The sequence below is a fragment of the Dermacentor variabilis genome, chromosome 2 (genome assembly GCF_050947875.1).
Source record: "Dermacentor variabilis isolate Ectoservices chromosome 2, ASM5094787v1, whole genome shotgun sequence".
NCBI lineage: Eukaryota > Metazoa > Arthropoda > Arachnida > Ixodida > Ixodidae > Dermacentor > Dermacentor variabilis.
In genome coordinates, this window is record NC_134569.1 from 142,563,094 (window position 1) to 142,582,855 (window position 19,762).

Genomic DNA, 19,762 nt, shown 5'->3' on the forward strand with positions numbered 1-19,762 from the left:
CAACGTTATCAAAACGTATTCACCCCTCATTTTTAAGCTATCTTGTTTGGAACGTCTTTGATGCGTCGATTTTGGTCAAAAATCCGTTTCAGACGTTAAATCCCTTAATACGACGTTTTCAAGACTGTGTGCTACCTGGGCAGTGACAATAAGGGTTACATTCATATTGTGCCAAAGTGTTTTCTAATGCACCAAGATTAAAGATTCTTACGTTTTCAAGGCTGACACAATAGCAAAAATATTCTCAACCATAAAGTGTGCTCACCGAGACAGCAGGCACCTTGTTTTTAACGGCTGCTTCGGCGGCACGTGGTCGGTCAGTCTTGCCATAGATGAAGCCCACGCCGGTACGAGCGCGTCATCTCTTCGCCGCAGGCTGAGTCTGAGCACCCTGCCGATATAGCTCGTCGGAAAAAAGCCCCTTAGAACCCTGTCTAACCATGCTTAACAGATCTTTCGCTCGTATAACTAGGTTCAAGACACGTTGAACCCTATCGAATTTTTTTGAAAAAAAGTCCAAGATAACTAGCGGTGGTGGTCTAAATAATGGCTCTCGAGCAGCAGTTCAGTGCCGCATGCCGTACCACCGTGGCACGGTGGTACGGTATGCGGAAAAGTTAAGCAGTGCAGAAAATTCGTGCAATCGTTTCATATGCCTGGCTTTAAAGAACTTACGAAAGATAAGTAAAAATATACGCGATAGTTTTTACAGTAAATTCACGTTTAATGAGTGCACCAAATGCACTTGGGCTCATACCACTATGCGCCAGTCGCGCATGGTGGTACGAAGTGACGATAACATGAAGCACCACTTGTCCCTCCAGAACGAATTACTGTGCAGCGACCATTGCATACTCAGCCTGCAAGTCCCATCATAGTCCTAGTGATCCACACGTCCCACATTCAAATTAGGACGACCAGTAGATCTTCCAGAGAGGTCATAGCCGGTAAGGTCCCGAAAACACGCCATCACGGACATGATTGGAATGTGAAATCAGCATGCAAAATAGCTTTTTTGTGAATTCGAGATGGCCTGTCAGACAGTGCACTCTCTAAACTTACATAAAATTGTAAGTTATGCTACTAGGGGACATACCAAGACATTGCACCTGCACCTTCTTCTGCCAACCCATGATTAACCCAGAGGTTTGGCGTTTTAGATTTCTAGAAAGAAAAGCATGTTTGCTGATATGTGGAATTATAATGCAAAGCTATAACTTAAAGTCTCCAGCTCATAAATACACCCTACGTAGGGGACTGCAGAGAAGTGAATTCATATTCACACTGCTCTTGGAACACATTCCTAACTAGTAGTTGCATTAAAAGGCAACAAAATTATTTGTTGTGCTTTCAGAGGATTGAGGTTCAATGACACAAGTACTGACTTGACGGCTATCAATAAAGCAATAATTTAAGTTGGAAAGTACCCTGTCGTAATGCTTTAAACTGAAGCCTGAATGCAAAACTAATTCACTAAATAGAAGCGCATTGCAACACAGTCTTCAACAGAAAAAAAGCGGTCCCAGGGTATGGGGACATTCTGTAAAACCTATGCTCAGTTGTAGTTTTAGACGATCTTGAAACTGTAATCATTAGACTGCCTCAAGAACTAGCTTACTTTTTGTCGACAGGCAGCATGGTATGTAGCAGCAATGCCTGAAATTCAAGCATTCATTACACAAAGGTTCTGAGCTCGTCTACTTGGTTTACATAAATCATGGTGAAACAGCGCAGACGATGGGACGGGTGAAAATGAACAGGACAGGACCAGCGCACCGATATGTCTGTTTTCACCTGTCCCGTCGTCTGCTCTGTTTTACCATAATCAAGCATTACATCCTGTCACGCACCATGCAAGCACCTGGCGCAATGATACAGTGTGACAGACATAAGTGAACAGAGATGATCCAATGACATGCATTCACTTCTTTTTTTGGCTTTGCCCGAGGTCATTTTTATTCAAGTTGACAATTCAAGCAACAAAATGCGTGACAAATGCATAGCAGTAGGTAGTACACACAGAAATGATAAATTAGTCAGTTCACAGCTGTACAGGTGACTAATGCAACTCTACCTTGAACGCACTGAGCAGGAACACTTTTGATGCACAGGCAGGCCTTAACAAAATGTGAATGTAGGAAGCACTTGAAACGTTACACTTTTCATATTTACTTGAAAGCTTTGTTAAGCTTCTTGCCTCACGTGGTCTCTAAACATATAAACATACATAGACCCAAAACTGAGTGTATGAACAAATCGTGACAGAATCATTATGGCAAATGCAGAAGGCAAAAAATAAGATCTACAATAGTTTGCTTCCTTCTTTTTCTTCTTCATTCTGCTTTCGCTTGTAAATGACACACAATGGCTTTAAAAAATAAGTATGTTTGCCATATAGACAAAACCTCTATAGGCTGTTGCAGAACTCAATAGGACGAGAGCAAAGCTACAGCAATGAGAGCCATTTCTGGCTCATGCTCCTAGTTACATAGCATAACTTACAAGAGAAGCGGAGGCTGGATCTAGCGTGACAAAGTCAACATACATTCTTACGATGCCTCCTATCTAAAAATGCACTACACAAAATGTTGTACAGTGTGAATTAGATGATAAAAATTATGCATTGTGCGTGGCTGAAACCAGCGGACTGCTGTTAGCAGTTTTCTGACATTCTGAATTCAGAATGGTACATTGTGTGTACCTAAAGATCCAAACGTGCACAGGAGCATACAAAATATAAAAGCACTCTTTGAAAACACCTTTATTAATGAAACACTTTCTTCAGAATTGTGAAGAGCATGTGTGAATATCAAGCAGTACAGATTCCTAATCTAAGCAACTAGAATAGTTCTTAAGAGATGCATTTTCATGCTGTGTGAATGTTTGCGCAAGCTATCATTGAAGTTACCAGCGCAAACAAGTGTCTATAATCACGAGCATGAGCTGAGGCATGTAGAAGCATTGTTCAATAGAACAGAAGTGCAAGGAAAATTTCACTACTTCTAGTCCCATTCCTATTCAAAACTTTGTTGTTTCCAATGGTTGAAAATTGAAAACTTCATCACCCAATCACACATGATGAAGTGAATGACAGAATTATCCCATTCCACTACTCAGGACAGTGTCTTACAATTAAGTATATTTCCAAATATGCAAGACACCCTAGATATTTCCAGCATTTAAAAACACCTAATAAATGACAAGATGTCACTGGCAGCTGAGATTACCTGTGACCTTTATGTGGCTGTCCCACAATGCTAAGGTCCACACACCTTAGAGAGTTACTGAAACCTTACCTAGGGGGAAATGTGGCGCTACTGCCTACATGGTTTCTCTCAACGGGACTCCAACCAGCATAGAAATCATGGTAAGCACAAGTATCAGCTTGGCTGATGGCTCAGAGTGCTATGCAACTAGAGTTTAGTACACATCCTTTCTGACAATAAAAAAGAAATGCAGCAATGCACTATAGTAAACAAGTATACGGGTTGCACATGGTGGAGTGATGGTGCAAGTTGTTTCCTCATTAACTTGTCATAAAAATTTGAGTGCTTGCTCAACAATGTTCGCTACTGGTGAAAATGTCACCACAGCTGAATGAAACCGTGTGCCTCAAGAAAATGCAGAATACCGCGCAATGTGGCAAAAATGCACAAAGCCCACAAAACTGGAGAATTGAATTTTCACTGTAGATGCGAGACTCAAATGCCATATTAAAGAATGACTGTAAGGTCAGCCAGTTTTTCTCTAGCAAGTTTGCATGAATTGACTCCTCACACAGTCAAAAATAAGTTGCACACAGTGATTAACACACACCAACAAAAAAGCACAAGTTTAAGGCCAGGGCTAAGTTAAGCAAAAGCCTGTGTGTGCCGCTTCAGCAACATTCCGTTGAGAGCAGCCTACAGGGTAACGACTTCTTCCAGAATATTTAGCACACAATGCTCACAGTAAGCAAGGTTGCGTAAAGAAGCGCAAAAGGGCCCGGCAATGTTGGCAACTTTAGTATTTGAAAGCAAACAAATTTTTTGTTAATTTCGGTTCCACCTCAACAAGCCATAACCAAGAAATGCAACACTCTAAACCACTAAAGTGCATTTATTACATATCACTAGTAAAGCCATGCTTCAAATATATACATATGAAGTGTAAAACAAAATTTGATGTCAGCACTTCACAGCCAGACAGAACTAGTAATCTCAACTCCACCTAAACAGACCTAAGAAACAACAATCTAAACACAAAAACACCTTCATTCGAAAGCACTTCATTCATAAATGCAAGCTTGAAGTTTATGCACTTTTAACATTATGCACATTAAGTATGAAACAAAGTGCACGTCACAAGATGTTTCCTGAAAAGTTGGGGTGTGTGAATGGCAGGTTTTGAGAACGAATTGGATACAAATCGAATAGTGCCAGAAGCAAATTGAATTGACTAGTCCGAGAAGTGAATTGAACATAAAATGTTTTTCTAATACTTTTCAAGTGCTGTACAGCCTTCTTACCATTACTATCAAACAATTTCCACATCCTGGCTTCCATATTTGAATGTTTCTGTAATTACAGTGAAGTATATAAAGCATGCCTTATTAAACGTGCAAACGGGGCATCAGGAACAACTCAGCAGTTTGTTCACTATAGTTATGTGTACTGTGAATGGAAGGAAAGTTAGTTATTGCATTTTTGCTTCTAGTTCATGTTTGGCGTGCTAAAGTACGCCATGAAGTATTTGAGAATCATCAGAAAAATACTTGGATTTGCAAATAAGGATTACTCAATTTGAGGAGTGAATTATATAGGACAATACCATTCGATCTGTGATTTCAAAAGTTTCAAATATTTGCACACCCCTACTGAAAAGGCATCACTGCTGTGGAGCTTTGGCACATATTACAAAACCTACTTCCTTCGTTTTTTTTTTGTTTTGTCTTGGATTCTCTGACATCCAAACGCAGCTCAACATGCAAGCACAACAACTAACTCCAATATGAGGTCAACAGTGACGAGAAATGTCACACACACACACACAAAAATAACTTACAGTAGCTTCGCAACACAATTCAATAACATTGTGTAATGCCATTTGCAGATCACTATGTGTTATAAGCATTTGCGATGCGTTGGTACCAAGCAAATGCTCGAAAAGCACATGACTGGGCATGTTTAGTATCGTATCTATGTACAAAGGACACGTAATTATAAAGGAATTGAGCAGCACACACTGAAACACAGTTCCTTCTGCAACGGGGCAACATTGTGACGCAGTTCTTTTTTTCCCACATCTTCAGAGTTTGCATTCAGAATTGCAGCCAGACATGGAATATCAAACAATAAGTAGTACAAGCCCACTTCACTTTGGTGCCACGGTTGACTGGAAAAAGAAGAAGGAGCATAAAGACATTGCAACGACTATTACCAGTTTTGTTTCAGAAAGCGCAATCGTGACTAGAACACAAAAATCAGATCTAACGCAATATGCATGTAAGTTAGCAAGATATACACAAGAAATGTGGATGGACAAACCTTCTGTGAATCTTCCATGCTAACGGTTCAGTTATCAGGTAGTCCTATAGCGCTAAAAATATGAAAGTTGAGAACAAGGAGCACACAGGACATGACGTTAGTTCTGTGTGCTTCTTGTTCTTATCTTACCTATATTTTTTTTTACGGTTATTTAGGGGGGGCCGTGGCAGTTGAAGTGGCCAAATTGTCAAAATTTTCAATTTCCCAATGTATCTTTTTTCGCGATTCATGGACCTTTAGTTACCTCGTGTTGAAATAATATAACAAACTACGTGTCAGAAATCGAGAAAACAGCACTTCCCTAGAGTGCTGTCGTCAGAAATTGCAAAAGAAAAATCGGCCTTCAGAAGCCGCTGTCGCACCGCGGATCCCTCGGCTATCCATTGACGCAGTGCCGCTATCTTGGAATCATCGCAAAGAGGAGAGATCAGAGCTCAAGATAGCCGCAGCGGCATGTTTCTCCACCGAAAAATAAACAAGCAAATGCGAGCGAAAGAAAGGCAAAAGCGACATTGTAATTGGGAGCAGTAGTCACATGGTGCTCAAAGCGTGCCCCTATTGGCTGTTGTAGATTTGAATTGCTGACGAACCTCTCTCGCGCACATTTGCACAGCAGCGAGCTGCGCGTTCCGATCAATATGATTGGTGATCGTGTCAGCTTAAAGTACGTCTTCTGTGATGAGCCCCAAAGGAAGCAAGTCCTGAATGGCCCGCGCATACAGAAGACCCCGAAAGGCGTGGAACAGAGGGAGAAAACTACTCGTAGAAGCGGATGCCACCGACCTTGTCAACAAGGCACTACTGGTGCACATAGGTGACCAAGAAAGCGTGACGGCATATGGTGCTGATGGCTCGACCGTGGGCTGTGGCGACGGCGCATCCGCATGTGGTCATGACAGCAACGTGACATTGGCGAGAGCGGAAGTTATTGAGTCAAATATTCAGCTGTAGATTCCAGCTCCAACTCTTACTAATTAAGAGGTTGTGCAATGAGAGAAGACAAGAGCAGACATTTTGACTGCACTGTCATCAACGTCTGCACAATGCATGAATGCACAATGCATAAAAAAGGCAACTAAGGTGCACGAAACTGCTGCAAAGAAGCGAAAAAATACATAAAAATGTAAAGTAGATATGTCCTCAGAAGCAAAAGACTACATCCCAGGCAGGTTTTAGGTGCCAAAGAAAAGATTTAAATGTTTAAAACAAATGAAACTTTGAGCTTCGTTTTCTCAGCTTTCATGTTTTGTGTAGTTGCTTTCAGTCATCCCAGTGCCATTTCACAACGAATCAACACAAAATCATTTGGTCTTTTGCACTTAGAGCCTGAAACATAGATGAGTGCAATAAAGCTGCCCCCCCGCCCCCCATTTTTATCTGTACTTCATAAAAATATTTATAATGGGTTTTTTGCAGAAGTCATTAGTAAGACAATATGCATAGGAAAGTTCAAAAAATATTTATGCTCATTTCAACATTTAAGACATAAACCAATAGATTTACTGCACAGAATGGGGCTTTGTGAACATGCTGATGTGAAAATCTTGGTGAATTTATGTGCAATTAATTAATTTATTTGGGGATGACCATCAGAGGCTGTCAGTGTTGTAATTCAAAAACTATAATAGGTATCATAAAATTGATTTCAGTTATATCAGTATAACAAATCACACCTGCATGCTAAATTTCATCAATCTATACCCAGTTCCCATAAATAAATAAGACAAAGATTTCATTGCCACGTCCCCCCTTAAGTAAGTCTGAATTCTGAAATACAAACTAGCCCTACTTTCTTCTCTAACAGGTGCTACGCCACAGCAACATTACATGTCTCTACCATTTTAAGACCAAAGATATCTTCGACTGAAAAGCAAGACTGCAGAAACTGATCTGCAAGAAACTACCACATTCAAATGATGAACCTGCTGTTCATCATGAAGCTGAAGATTACCAAGTCGAGCTCAGAGAGAAACGAAATCTGACATTGCCGCAGAATCTGGGCTGCCAATGAAGAAGGAAACTATCCAACACTATCTGATAAGTGCAACAAAGCCGTTGCCTTTTTCTAGAAAGCTTGTAATGAGTTGTCAGCATTTCCAGAAGCCACTGACGGGTTAACAACTTTACGCCTGCTGATGAGGGTACCGCAACCAGTGGAGGGCTTGAGAATGAGGACTTCATCTCCAACATTGTGAATCCGGACACAAATGAAAGGAACAGCGGGGACAACTTGGATCCTGCGCCTACCTGCTCCAACATGACGCATGCGCTAATGGCGCAGCGCTTCTGTGCAAGTGTGATAGGCTGTGGCATCAACTGCTTCTAGTCCTTGGACAACGTGGAAAGAAAGCATGCTCTTCCAGGCAATGAAGATATTTAGGCATCAGAAAATTCGGGACTATTCTGTGCCACAGTAAACCGAAAGTAACACAGCTGTCACACGGCACACTTTCAATCGTGATCCACACCGATCTAATTTCTCTTTCGTGATTGGCTCCTTTGTGCAAATTGCGGGAGGGAGCCAATCGCGGTCGAGAATTTCGATCCATATCGATCCATATCGATCCTAAGTGGCAGTGTGACATCGGTCACTAAGTGCTGTTACAAATGGTACACAGTTTTATGTTGTCAAATTCTTTATGTCTACATTTAATTATGTCTTTTATTTAATTGGTAGGTGTTCTTTATTTTTATATAACTAGGTTTGACAGTACTTAGTTTTTTAAAACCATTTTGGTCATCGTTTCAAAAGCAGAAAAGTTTGTCAGAACAGCCATGAAAGTTCTGTGTGGGGATACAGAGGTTGTGCCACATAACTTGAGCCAAATTTTTAAATATGAAAGGCATTGGCTGTTACTCAGGCTATTTTTTATTTTCCCCTTAACTAATGAATCAGTTATGTTTAATTATTCAACTTTTTAAGTATTGACTGCAGACCCCAAGTGTGATACGCAATGTTGCAGAGCACCTTGAGAAACCTCTCAATAAATTGTTTCCAACATGATATATCTCACGTGGTCATTTTTTCTGCGTTCCCAAGAAAGCCCACGAAATATGAAAAAATACCATGTGACGGGGCACTTGTACACTGTTATTGTGCTGCTCTCAAGCATGCAATGGATGAACAAGGTCAGCAACGCTTGGCCAGCAGCATGCATTTGCACCGTCATGCGATAAGAGCCGCATGCCCAGATACCTACATCAGGCATAACGCCCTATCGCGGGCCAGTCTCGCTGCAGCCAGCCTTATTCATCCATCGCACACTTGAGAGCAGCTGGGAAGCTCTATGCATTGTTATACTTTAGGTTGTTTATCGTACCTGACGCGAGACCCATGAGAGGTAGTCTGCTTTTGTGGCTGCCAAATACTCGTCGACCAAGCCCTGGACGACGTCGCGCGAGCCGTCCAGCTCGTCCAGGCTGTCCTGGAACATGGGCTCCTTGCGGAACTGCTCCAGGAAGGCCTCTCGCTTGCGCAGCTTGTCGAACTGCTGCAATGTGCGCTGGAACAGCTAGGCAAAACAGAGGTTCACGGAGACAGAGGCTTAATTTCATGGCACGGTGACGGCAGGGCAGAACCCCCCCCCCCCAAAATGAAAGGAAGTCAAGCAATACAGCAGTAAAAAAATTAAGGAAATCAACTTCTCTCACAAGACAACAGGAAAATTTCATCAGAAAGAAGTTACACTGCTGGGATGGACTTCAAAGAGGTGAAGGAATGTGCTAAAATGATGCATGTTCAAGGAAAGAGGGAGCTCTCCATGAAAATAAATGCAACGTTTGCCTACATTTCACCTTAAAACATGTAACAGTGGAGAAGATGCAAGAAGTAAGGCAAAATAAACTTCAGTAAAGAACGATGTTGAGCTTCACTTTACTCCGTTTCATACAGGCAATGCTACCAAGGCCATAGAGACTTCTCTCACTGCTTGCATTTGTGATGAAAAGGTATCGCCTGTCACATATGAAAGATATAGGTATGCTTCATGTCATTTGGTGTTACATTAGGTCTCGTGCTTTTATGTCGTGAAATATGCTGTAATTATTACATGAAAGGCATTCCGAACCTATTTACCACTAAATGACTGGAGCGACGTTTCAGTGACAGGCAGTCAGGGTGCGCTGCTTACGATCCTTATCAAAACTTTGTATTTTGGACACTGGAAGCACAAACAACAGATGATGTGATATAACCGTACGTTCACAAGTTGTAGTTGTAATGCATGAAGTAGTTATTTAGCAGAAGGTGTCGCAGGTCAAAAACGAATGCGCTGCAAAACTCACAAAGTGAAACTTCTACGATTGCACTACTTGCATAACTTCCATAGCGCTGCCAAAGTGTATTTGTACAGATGCATAAGCTTGGCTATGTGGCATAATGGCAAATGCCAACTTCTTTCAATATCGGCATCCTTTGCGAACTATGTCTTAGAGTCACAGAGCAGATACAGTGTCATGTTGTGGGTGATGGTTGTGCCAAATTCTTACACTTTCATTGAGAATTTATAGCTTAACACAATGTGTCTGTGCAACAAATGCATCCAAACTAAAGAGACAGAATGAAATGAAAAGGAGGACGGTTGGCTAGGCTTTGCCAAGCTGACTACATTACACGAAATGGCGCAGTGAAAGAAGATGCAAGTGTTAAGAGAATGCATGGGGGAAATCAAAAAAGGCGTGCGACATGCATAATCGAGCACTCAAGTCCAAAGCTTTCAAGTATTGCACAAGATAAGATAATTACCGAGGTGATTCCCGTGTGGTTGGCAAGCATGAGCCCGCTGACCCTGTGCTGCGTCTGGACGTATGGCGACTTCCGAGACAGTGCCACCTGGATGCTGGCGGGGCCCCAGGGGATGAACTGCACCAGCTTGCGCTCACGGATCCTCTGCAAACTCTTGTGAACCTGCGCAGAGATCCTTCCGTGCTCAGTAGATGCCAACACAGTGTGCATACTAATACAGTTGTGTTAGACAGGCAATTTATAAGCCCCATCCGGACTGAGCTAGATCCAGATTTAGTGCCTCTACACTCTTTGGCTACTATATGATTTTGGTCAATTGTGACCCGTGCATTGGAACCGAGCTTCTTGATCATGATCACAGGCTGATGTCTGCACTAAGGTTATAACTGCGTATTAGGCGAATTCGTGAAGTGCTTTGGACCACTGTTTGCACCATCTAGTGTGCTCACCCAACTTGACCTGAATGATTGGGATGCGCAGCAGCGATCACTGTCTATTTCTACAGAAAATGATCCCAATCGGGCTTAATTGCAATCGAATGTGCCCTTGTGTGACACCAGTATAAAACATGCTCCAGTAATCATGGCAAAACAAGAGAATCAAGGAACACAGAGACTTTTTTCCAGTCGGCAGACAAACGAGGAAAAGCCTCAATGCTTCGCAAACATTTTGACGAGGGAACTTGGCATCATCAGGGCAGCAGGTGTTGCCCAAGTGTATGAAGACAAGACTCTTTGCCAAGACACTGGCTCTGGACTAAGGCTTCTCCAGTAGACCTACTGGTAATCAACCTCAACAAAGTTTTGCAGCCCCACGAAGACAGGTAATCAGATAGGACATGTGTGTAATCTCTTTCTGTGTCCCTGTTCAGGACACTGACACCTTCCAAGTGTACAGCATCGACAAGCTTGAGACAAAAGTCAACGGTGATAGCTAATTGAATCAGCACGTAGGCTGGTGCTATCCGAGGAGCTCTCGTCCTGATCAAATACATTGTATACAAAGGCCCATTTCTTAATCCCAACTTTTCTTTCCCCAAGGTTGCATCTGCCAAACACACAGCAGCAGAGGTAGCCATTCAATGAACTGGCAGGTAAACATGCTAGCACTCTGGGTTGAACATGATGATGTCAACAGAACTGCCTGCTGCTTTGCACCATGTTTCTAAACAAACCATGACTAGGTGCACGAAATATGGAAAGCTTGGCACCTGAATACAGTTTACTCTCGTTACAATGGACCCTGATAAACTGTTCAAAAATGTATGTTTTATTAGAAGTCTATAATATCCGAAACGCCTCGCTTTTTAAAGTTCGGTAGCGATGTGTAACAAAATTATTGCGAAGAGTGAGTGATGAACGTCCTAAGTAAAAAAGAAAGGGTCGTAGTTTCACTTGATGGGCGAAGCATCGATTGCGATAGTAAATTAGTAGACAGCTACGCGAAGTAAGGATAGTAGTTTTATCGGCTGTATAAAGATGTAAACATTCACTTACTAGCTAAATTAACAAGCACGGTGTCATGCGCACACAGGTAAACACGAACACATCTCGCTCGATGACCATGCAAAGTTGCAATGATGGCTTGTATAAGGATTTGTCTGATCTTTGTTTTTGGATATTCCTGTGGCTTTATTCACTACTCCTTATTTGCCTTTAGTGGCCTAAATTTTGAATCAATAATATTTTCTGAACACATAACGCAACAGGACTCCGTACATGCACAGTCAATGCGAATTGTTGCTTTCAAAATGCAAGGTTTTGTTGAAAATTATCAATTTATGAACTTACAAAACCACAAAAATCTAGAAGCCTGAAGTCCGGGCAAATTCATATACATGTAACATATCCATCATTCCTATGCTGGATGAATTGCTATGCCTGCTGCTCCTGTGGACACTAGAGTCAAGAGTTCCCTATCGTTGGATTTTGAAAGGAAACTCTGTGGCTTCGCCAGACACTGTACTCGTTTTTCGAATGCAACTGGCTACTCCTTTCTCTTGCGTGGCGGACTCACCTGTGTCGGATCCACCTCGCCCTGGATGATGTTGAGGATGCTGATGTAGCAATGGCTGGCCGAGCGATCGTGCCCGATGGAAACCATCATGTTCTTTGGCTGCAGCAGCCGCCTCATGACGTCAAGCACAGTCGTCTTGCGGACACTGGGTGCCTGCAGGCAAGTCACAAGCCACAATTTGTTCAGCATGAACCAATAGGAAAAGCACACTGACCAAACGTCAGTGAACTGCAATTGCCAAATGTAATGTTCCTAGGTTTGATTTATTAGATCAAATAAGCTACCGTACATGCTTGAGAAAAGGAGATGCTCGTCTAAGTCGCATGCCCAGCTTATCAGACATAAATTCTGAAAAAAGAAAGAGAAAAGGAAGTTGTAGGAAAATTTGAATGAGTGAAGCGCCTGCCCTGGTTAGAGCTAATTCAGCAGCTATATTTCCACGCAAAGCTGCAAGAACAAAGTTTTTGACAGTGTACTGTGCTGCTTTCAAGCTAAAGGTTGTAGCGTATGCTGAAGCACAGCAAGCGTGCAGCTGCCTACAACTTTGGCATCAAAAAAAAAAACACAGATGTCTTTACATACATAAAAAGGAAGTCACATGAGCAAATGAATTCATTATAAAAACAACAGCGTTTGCTCTTTTGGTACAAAAAGATTGCTTGGATCACACATGGCCAGAAATCTTGGACAACAACAGCTAGTTGTCATGCAAGAGCCGCATGTCATCAAAATTGTGAGAGAAAGTGTGGCTCCTGCGTGAGTATATCTAAACAGTTATTTGGAATTTGGTGCATTCGAGTATTCTGCACTCAACTAAGTCTTCACACAACTACAGGCAGGCTCAAACGCTTACAGGATGAAGGATCTCAGAATAAGAAGCAGGATCCTTCCTGTGATGGGCATGCAGCCTGGATTTCAAATGTGGTACGTGTAATAGTGTATGCAACCAGCATAGTGGCAGTGCTGTTTTAATGGTTTTAAGTTAAAACTGGACTGACAGGCTTTTATCGCACAGCCCGTGAGCCTTAAACTTTCAACCCTACCAGTGCAGTGACACGAACAGAGGCTATAACTAGCCAAAATCCACGTATCCCCCGATATAAAACAGTGAAATCTAGTGAATATCTATGCCAGTGGCTCACTGATATGGATGGGCTGCCCCCAAGTGCAAGGTTGAAGGTTAAACTCCCAGAAGCCACATTTATGAAAGGGAGGAAGCAAAACATGTCTTGCGTGTTGAGATTCTGGTGCCCATTAATGAAAGCAACATGGTCAGAATTATCCCAGATTTGCCATTCATTACAAAATCCTTCCCTGCATAAGTGCAGCGTGGGGCTTGTTAAACCAGCAGCACCTTTGAAAAAGACAGTTAACAGAAAACAAGTTGGTTCGTATAGGTAAATTACACTCCTGCAATACCAGAAGCAGCTCTCTTACTGTGAAGAGAGGCTTGAAAGCTAGAAAAAATGAAAGATGGGTGACAGCGGCACCTTGAAGATTTCTGGGCCAGCTTGCTGAGACATCCTGGATTTAGCGTCTGCTCATGCCTAGCTAATTTTTAATCGGTAAAGACGCACTACACCATGTCCTAAAGGAGCTAAAGACCGGCCTTAACAAGTTTTGATAACTTTTACTGCGCTAAAACAGCCAAATAAAAAAAGGAAAAATAAAGGAAAAGGTACTTTGAAATCCGCCGACTGACAGGCTTCGGTGCTACATTAGAGAAATTTAAATTTGCCCATTAACTTCTGCTTCAGTAAACAATATCTTACTACAAAATGGATGAAACGAAAGAGTTTTGAAAGAATACATAATCAGCCCAAACTGATTAAGTGTTCCTCCTTAATGTCCCTTCAAAGAAGTAAACAAAGAAACAACCAAAACACACAGACTCCGACAACTACTTTATTCTCTCAACTTTGATTATGAACAGCAGTTATGAGACCCCAACTTCTTAAGAGGAAGCTTTAGCTCAGGTCCAACTCTCATGCGGCTTATTCAAATACATGTAAAATGCAAAAACACTTTCCTGAGATTGCCCCTGGACTGATTTTAATGAATTTTGTTGCATTTGAGAGAGAGAAAGTTAAATTTTAGTGACTGTTTGAAGCGGAACTTCGATTTAGGGCCTGAATTTTTTAAAAAGAATTTCAAAGAATTTGTAAATTTGAAAAAAAGATGCACGAAGTTTAAAAATTAATAGCTCTGCATCAAGAACAGATATTGCGGTTCTGTAAACTGCATCCATTAGATCATTCAAAGCGGACAAATTCTATATGTCATTCACATCTTACAGGAAATTGTTACGTTGTGTAGAAAGGTTCTGCAAAAGCTGTATTTGCATATTACTGAATTATTTTAGGTTCATGTGTAACATATCAATTTTGTCCACTTTAGATGTACTACATGTATTAGATGCAATTCACAGAATTGTGATGTCATTTTTCCTTGCTGAGTTACAGAGTTGTAAACTTGAAAGTTTGGTTTTCCAAAAATTTTCGATTTTTGCAAATTTTTTATACAAGATTGGCAACCTAAATCACAAATTTGAAACTGACAGTCACTAGATATTAAGGTTTTCTTTTAAATGAAACAAATCTCATCAAATTTATTGCAGCGGTTGCCACGAATTCTCCTTTTACATGTATTTATATAGGAGCCTCCGAGCTAAAGCTTCCTCTTAATACTGTTCCATGCAGGTAGGAAAGGCTCGGTTCAAACAGCGAAAAACTAGCATGGCTAGGTCTGCTTTCAACATCCATCTACTGAAAAGAGCTGAACAGTACCTAAGAAATGCAACTTTGGTCTCAATTCTGAGCCACTAAAAGAATCAGGTTGGTGCCAATTCCATATAAAAAGAAAGACTATAATGCTGACAAAATATTCCAACTTTCATCTTCCTATTTGTTACTTTGTCTCACCACCGCTAGACTGCACTGGTTTTCAACAATCTGGGTTAATAATAATGGCAGCAAAGAGTAATGGCGGCATATTTTTTTCCTGTTTCAACATCAAATGTGTTCATTTTTGGAAGCTTTTTGTGAAGCATCGACTTGTATTTCAAAGATAATGTACTTTACATGGAGGGTGCTTTATCGAGTTACGCTATCTGAAACTAGGATTCTTTACATAGTGAAAAATTTTGTTGAAGTTGGCCTTTACGCTGTACTGATAAAGTACACCACTGGAAGTGAGAATACTATGCCAGTCTAGCTCAGACAAAGGGCTTGGTGACTGTGCACAGACGATAAGACCCAGCACACTTGCCTCATGGTCAGTTGTGAGAGGTGTGTAGCCTGTCATCAGGAAGTGAAGCTTTGGTGTTGGGATCAGGGGTGCCACCAGACCAATGAGGTTGTTATTCATGTAGCTGGGATACCGAAGGGTTGTAGTGCTCACAGACATGATTGTTGACACCTGAACCAAGGAGTGACAGAAGAAAAAAAGAGAGGGTTTCTCTTTTACAACAGCAGCATGAGTACACATACAAAAATAACAACACTTTCAAGAAAGACAGCTTTTTCTTGAACCACGAAACTGGAAACATACAGAGGGGTCTGGTAAATTTTCAAGTGCTCATTTGATGCTGCCTAATCATGACAACTGCATTGATCAATTTAATACCTTAGAAAGGAGTCCTGCATTCTTTGCATTTCCAGTGTTACCTTCTCGACATTGCTCTCGCAAAGGTATTGCGGTCTATTTGCATTCGTTTTACACAGTAGGCAACAAATGCAAAATTAGTTGAAGTTACCCAATGTTCAAATGAAAAGAGATTATAAAACATGGGCTCCTTTAGGGAGGTTAAAACACAGTCACAGTAAAAGGAGAGTCAAATTAACTGGTGTCCAATTAAAAAGTCTGCTGCATTACTCGTTGAGTGACAAGCAAGGAGACATTATGGCAATGTCACGTCATTCATTTCATGTCGAAAACAGCACTCACCAGTGTGTTGATGTGAGCAAAAGATGGGTTTTCAATATGCAGCCGGTCAACTGCAATCTGGTTGAGAGCGGCATTGTCGAGGACAACTACTGAGTCCGCATTCTGTGTAAGCCTATTTAGAGTGAGCATCGAGTTGTACGGCTGGACCACCACGTCGCTCATTTCATCCTGATTCGGGAACACCGAGTATGTCTGGATCAACTTCTTCGGAAACCTGGAAGACAGTAAGGCAATTATGTGATCACATTTTATGAACATTTGCCAAGCAAAGATGTCGACACACATTAAAATTTCAAATTTCTCCAACTGAACAAACCACAGATCCTTGAAAGTGTTGTCTTGTGCATTGAACAGAACTTGTATCGGAGGAAAGCGATCTTTCAGTCTTTCTGCCAGTACCATCAGGGCAGATCACGTGAAATTACAAACTACCTACATACTCGTAATAAATGAAAGGTGATTGCTGATAACTTTAGCATGTTGACTTTTTCTTTCTTCATTTTACTGACTTGCATAACAGCAATGACAGTAGCATGTTAGCACCACTACCGCCACCACCTGCAAACCCCCCCTTTGAAGTTTATTATTCCTGGTCCTAAACACATGCATTTTCAGAGGATACATACGCACTTTATTAAAGATGATTTACCTTTAGAAGCAGGAAACTTGGAGCAGCAGAGACTGACAAGAAGTACAATATTTTTTAGAACACGATGATATTTTTCAGAGACTTTGTTGCTGCTGCTTTCACCTCCTTCAGGAATTGCCTGTATGAACTTGCTTGAAACATCTTGCATCTTTTCACCATCAGAAGACTTCCAAAGGAAGGGTCAGAGACTGATGCACTATTTACGACGAAACTTATGTTCTGCAAAACTTGATGCAGTACTTGTAAAATCATGACAGAAGCCTCCCTCCCCCCCCCTCCCCTGTAAACATTATGGCAGATTCAGGAGAGAATTGGCAGGTATGACTTTCGTGCTTTTTTTTTAACTTCTTATTTGTACCTTTCCATTAAACTTCATTAATTTCCCCTATGCTTTCTTTCTATTCGCTTCAAATGGTTCATTGCAACTAATGAAAAATAAAGCTCCTTGTATCCCCCTTATTCTTCTTGCTATGGAAAGAGGGGAAATGTGGCATACAGGTTTCCTCTCTCCACTAGCTTTCTTATTCACACAATACGAAGGCCCATCACATCTTAGCAACAATACACTACGCATCTTTTCTTAATTAAAAAAAAAATTAATTTGACGGTCATGGATATTAGAAAGATGATCACAGGGTTACCTGTCGTTGAGGTGTTCGAGAATGTACGAGCCCATTCCAGATCCTGTTCCGCCAGCAATTGAGTGGCACAGTACAAAGCCTTCCAGAGAGTCGCTGCCATCAGCCTCTCTTTCAATGATGTCAAAAACATCCTCATGGAGACGTTCGCCCTAGGTTAAGAAAAAAGATGCCATTTTTTTTCAAATAGAAAAGTTCAATAAAAAGAGCAGCTGCTCCCACACTTCATTTACTTGTGGCGAAAATTGCCTTTGAAGTGCATCCACTGGCCAAAAAAAAGAAAAAGAAAAATACTTTGTAGAGAGGAAGCAAACAGAATGGGATTTGGTAGCACACAGCAGCACTTCTAAAAGGAGAGACAGTCAAGCGGTGTCCATGCAGTGTAAGAAGCCATGTCATTGCCTTGAACTCCCCTATCCAGCTACCACTAGCGTGAGATGCAAACTTCACTGTGAAGCTGGAGGTGTTGGCCTGCTGATCGCCTGACATGCTATTCCAGATGCTGGGTGATCACTGCACTAAAACACATCGATAACAAACATACTAACAGCATGTACACTTACAGACACATATGTGCACAATAATACTATTCACGTAGTTTCGTTAAGGCCTTTAAACCTTAGAAAAGCCAAAGGGTGCTTTCGTAGAGTGCAACATGCAGGCAGTGCTTTTCCACAAACTGAGAATGTGCTGCAGTGCCAAGCAAAATGGCACTGCAGGTGTAGTGCAACCTTCAAAGATTATCACTCTTATATGTAGTGGCAGCAGTCGCATAGTACACAATGAGAGTCCTTAGGCGTGTCACACACAGAGCACATTGGTGAGTCTGCCCGTTGAATACCGCCAACAAAGCAGCGCAATAAACTATTCGCAAAGAGGCTTTCACGTCGTCTTAGCAGCAAGTAGCGTGGGTCGCAATGACAAACGTTAACGCTCATCAACATGCTGCATCTGGCAGTATATCGAAGGTCTGTCTGACTGGTCCTGGGCTGCTATTTTGCAGCGATGCCCTTCCGCTTGATTCTATGCCGCTCTTATCTACTGTTCATGACTGGGTGATCCAATAGGTCTGACCACTGTCGAAGCTCGAAATGGAATAGCATCGCAAAAGGCTGCATCACTACGAAATTGCGGCCTAAGTCTTTTTACGATCGAGCAGACGACTGTAGCGCTACAGAATCAAGACTAATGTGCCCCACTGCGGTTGTACCCACCTGTGAGTAGCCGACAGCCCAGTTGTTTCCGGCGCCTCCTCCAGACTGCGAGAGATAGACGTTCTCCTGGTTGTACAGCTTGGCATACGGTGAATTCATTATCGTGTTGATTACTCGTGGTTCAAGATCTAGAAGCACCGCACGAGGAATGTAATGCTGATCGTCGGCCTGCACGGATAATTTTTTTAGAGAAAGAAACAGGTAAGTCGTGTGTAAAAAAGACACAACGTGTGACAGCTCAAAAGATCGGAAACGATCGATGATGTTCCGTGAGCAAGAATTTCGTACCTGGTAAAAAAAGACGTCTTTCCTGTCTATGCCGTCAGTTGCGAAGTTTTCTAGTACTCCCTCTGAACGAGATAAAACTTTGTTAGACTCTGGTAAGGTCACAAAAACAGGGGAAAATCAGTACCTGGGTTGATGCCGTGCTCGGCACACAGCTTCTTCCAAAATTCGAAGCCAACTGAAATAAAGAAGTATGTTTGTATTAAGTCAGTTATATAACGTTAATGAGGTGATATGCACACATACTTTCGAATAGTGGGGATATGGCAGAAACCTAAAGAAGAGATCTACATTAAGGCAGGAATTCACTTTATTCTGAGGGACTGTTTGGAGCAGACGCCATTCCCGCCACAAACGGTCAACAAGCTTAGCACTCCATGCAGCGGACGCCGAATTAAACGCTACCGTCTTACTTTGATTGCCACATTGGCCGAGCTGTAGCATAATCATCTCCCGTGGCATTGTGTACCAGGCTGCGGTCGCTGAAGCACAGCGAAATCGACGAAAGAATTCAACACAACGCACGCACAACACACAGGTACCAGCAACGACTACGCCACTCTTGTTCTTGATGGGTTCGCTGCATGCTGCACTGACGTCAAGGGGCGCTGATTGGCGCTGACATCAAGTTTTACTTTAGTGTTGCTCGTTTTACTATTCTTCAAGGCCTTCAAGGCATACTGTTTGAAGTAAGTATTTGTTATGATAAAATTATAAAGCTATATTGGGGGCGTTATGAAGTATTT

At 41.8% G+C, this 19,762-nt stretch overlaps 1 protein-coding gene across 1 annotated transcript; it reads right to left on the reverse strand.

Moving 5' to 3' along the window:
* Positions 1-1,945: 1,945 nt before the first annotated feature.
* LOC142572794 (tubulin gamma-1 chain-like) lies at positions 1,946-19,639 on the reverse strand. Its single transcript, XM_075682152.1, has 11 exons — positions 19,430-19,639; positions 19,144-19,194; positions 19,020-19,081; positions 18,732-18,899; positions 17,521-17,669; positions 16,231-16,444; positions 15,547-15,702; positions 12,286-12,438; positions 10,270-10,431; positions 8,846-9,037; positions 1,946-5,373 (listed from the first exon to the last, which is right to left on the reverse strand). The coding sequence occupies exons 1-11, from the start codon at positions 19,476-19,478 to the stop codon at positions 5,353-5,355; spliced, it is 1,377 nt and encodes a 458-aa protein (XP_075538267.1). The 5' UTR covers positions 19,479-19,639; the 3' UTR covers positions 1,946-5,352.
* Between the last annotated feature and the right edge of the window lie 123 nt (positions 19,640-19,762).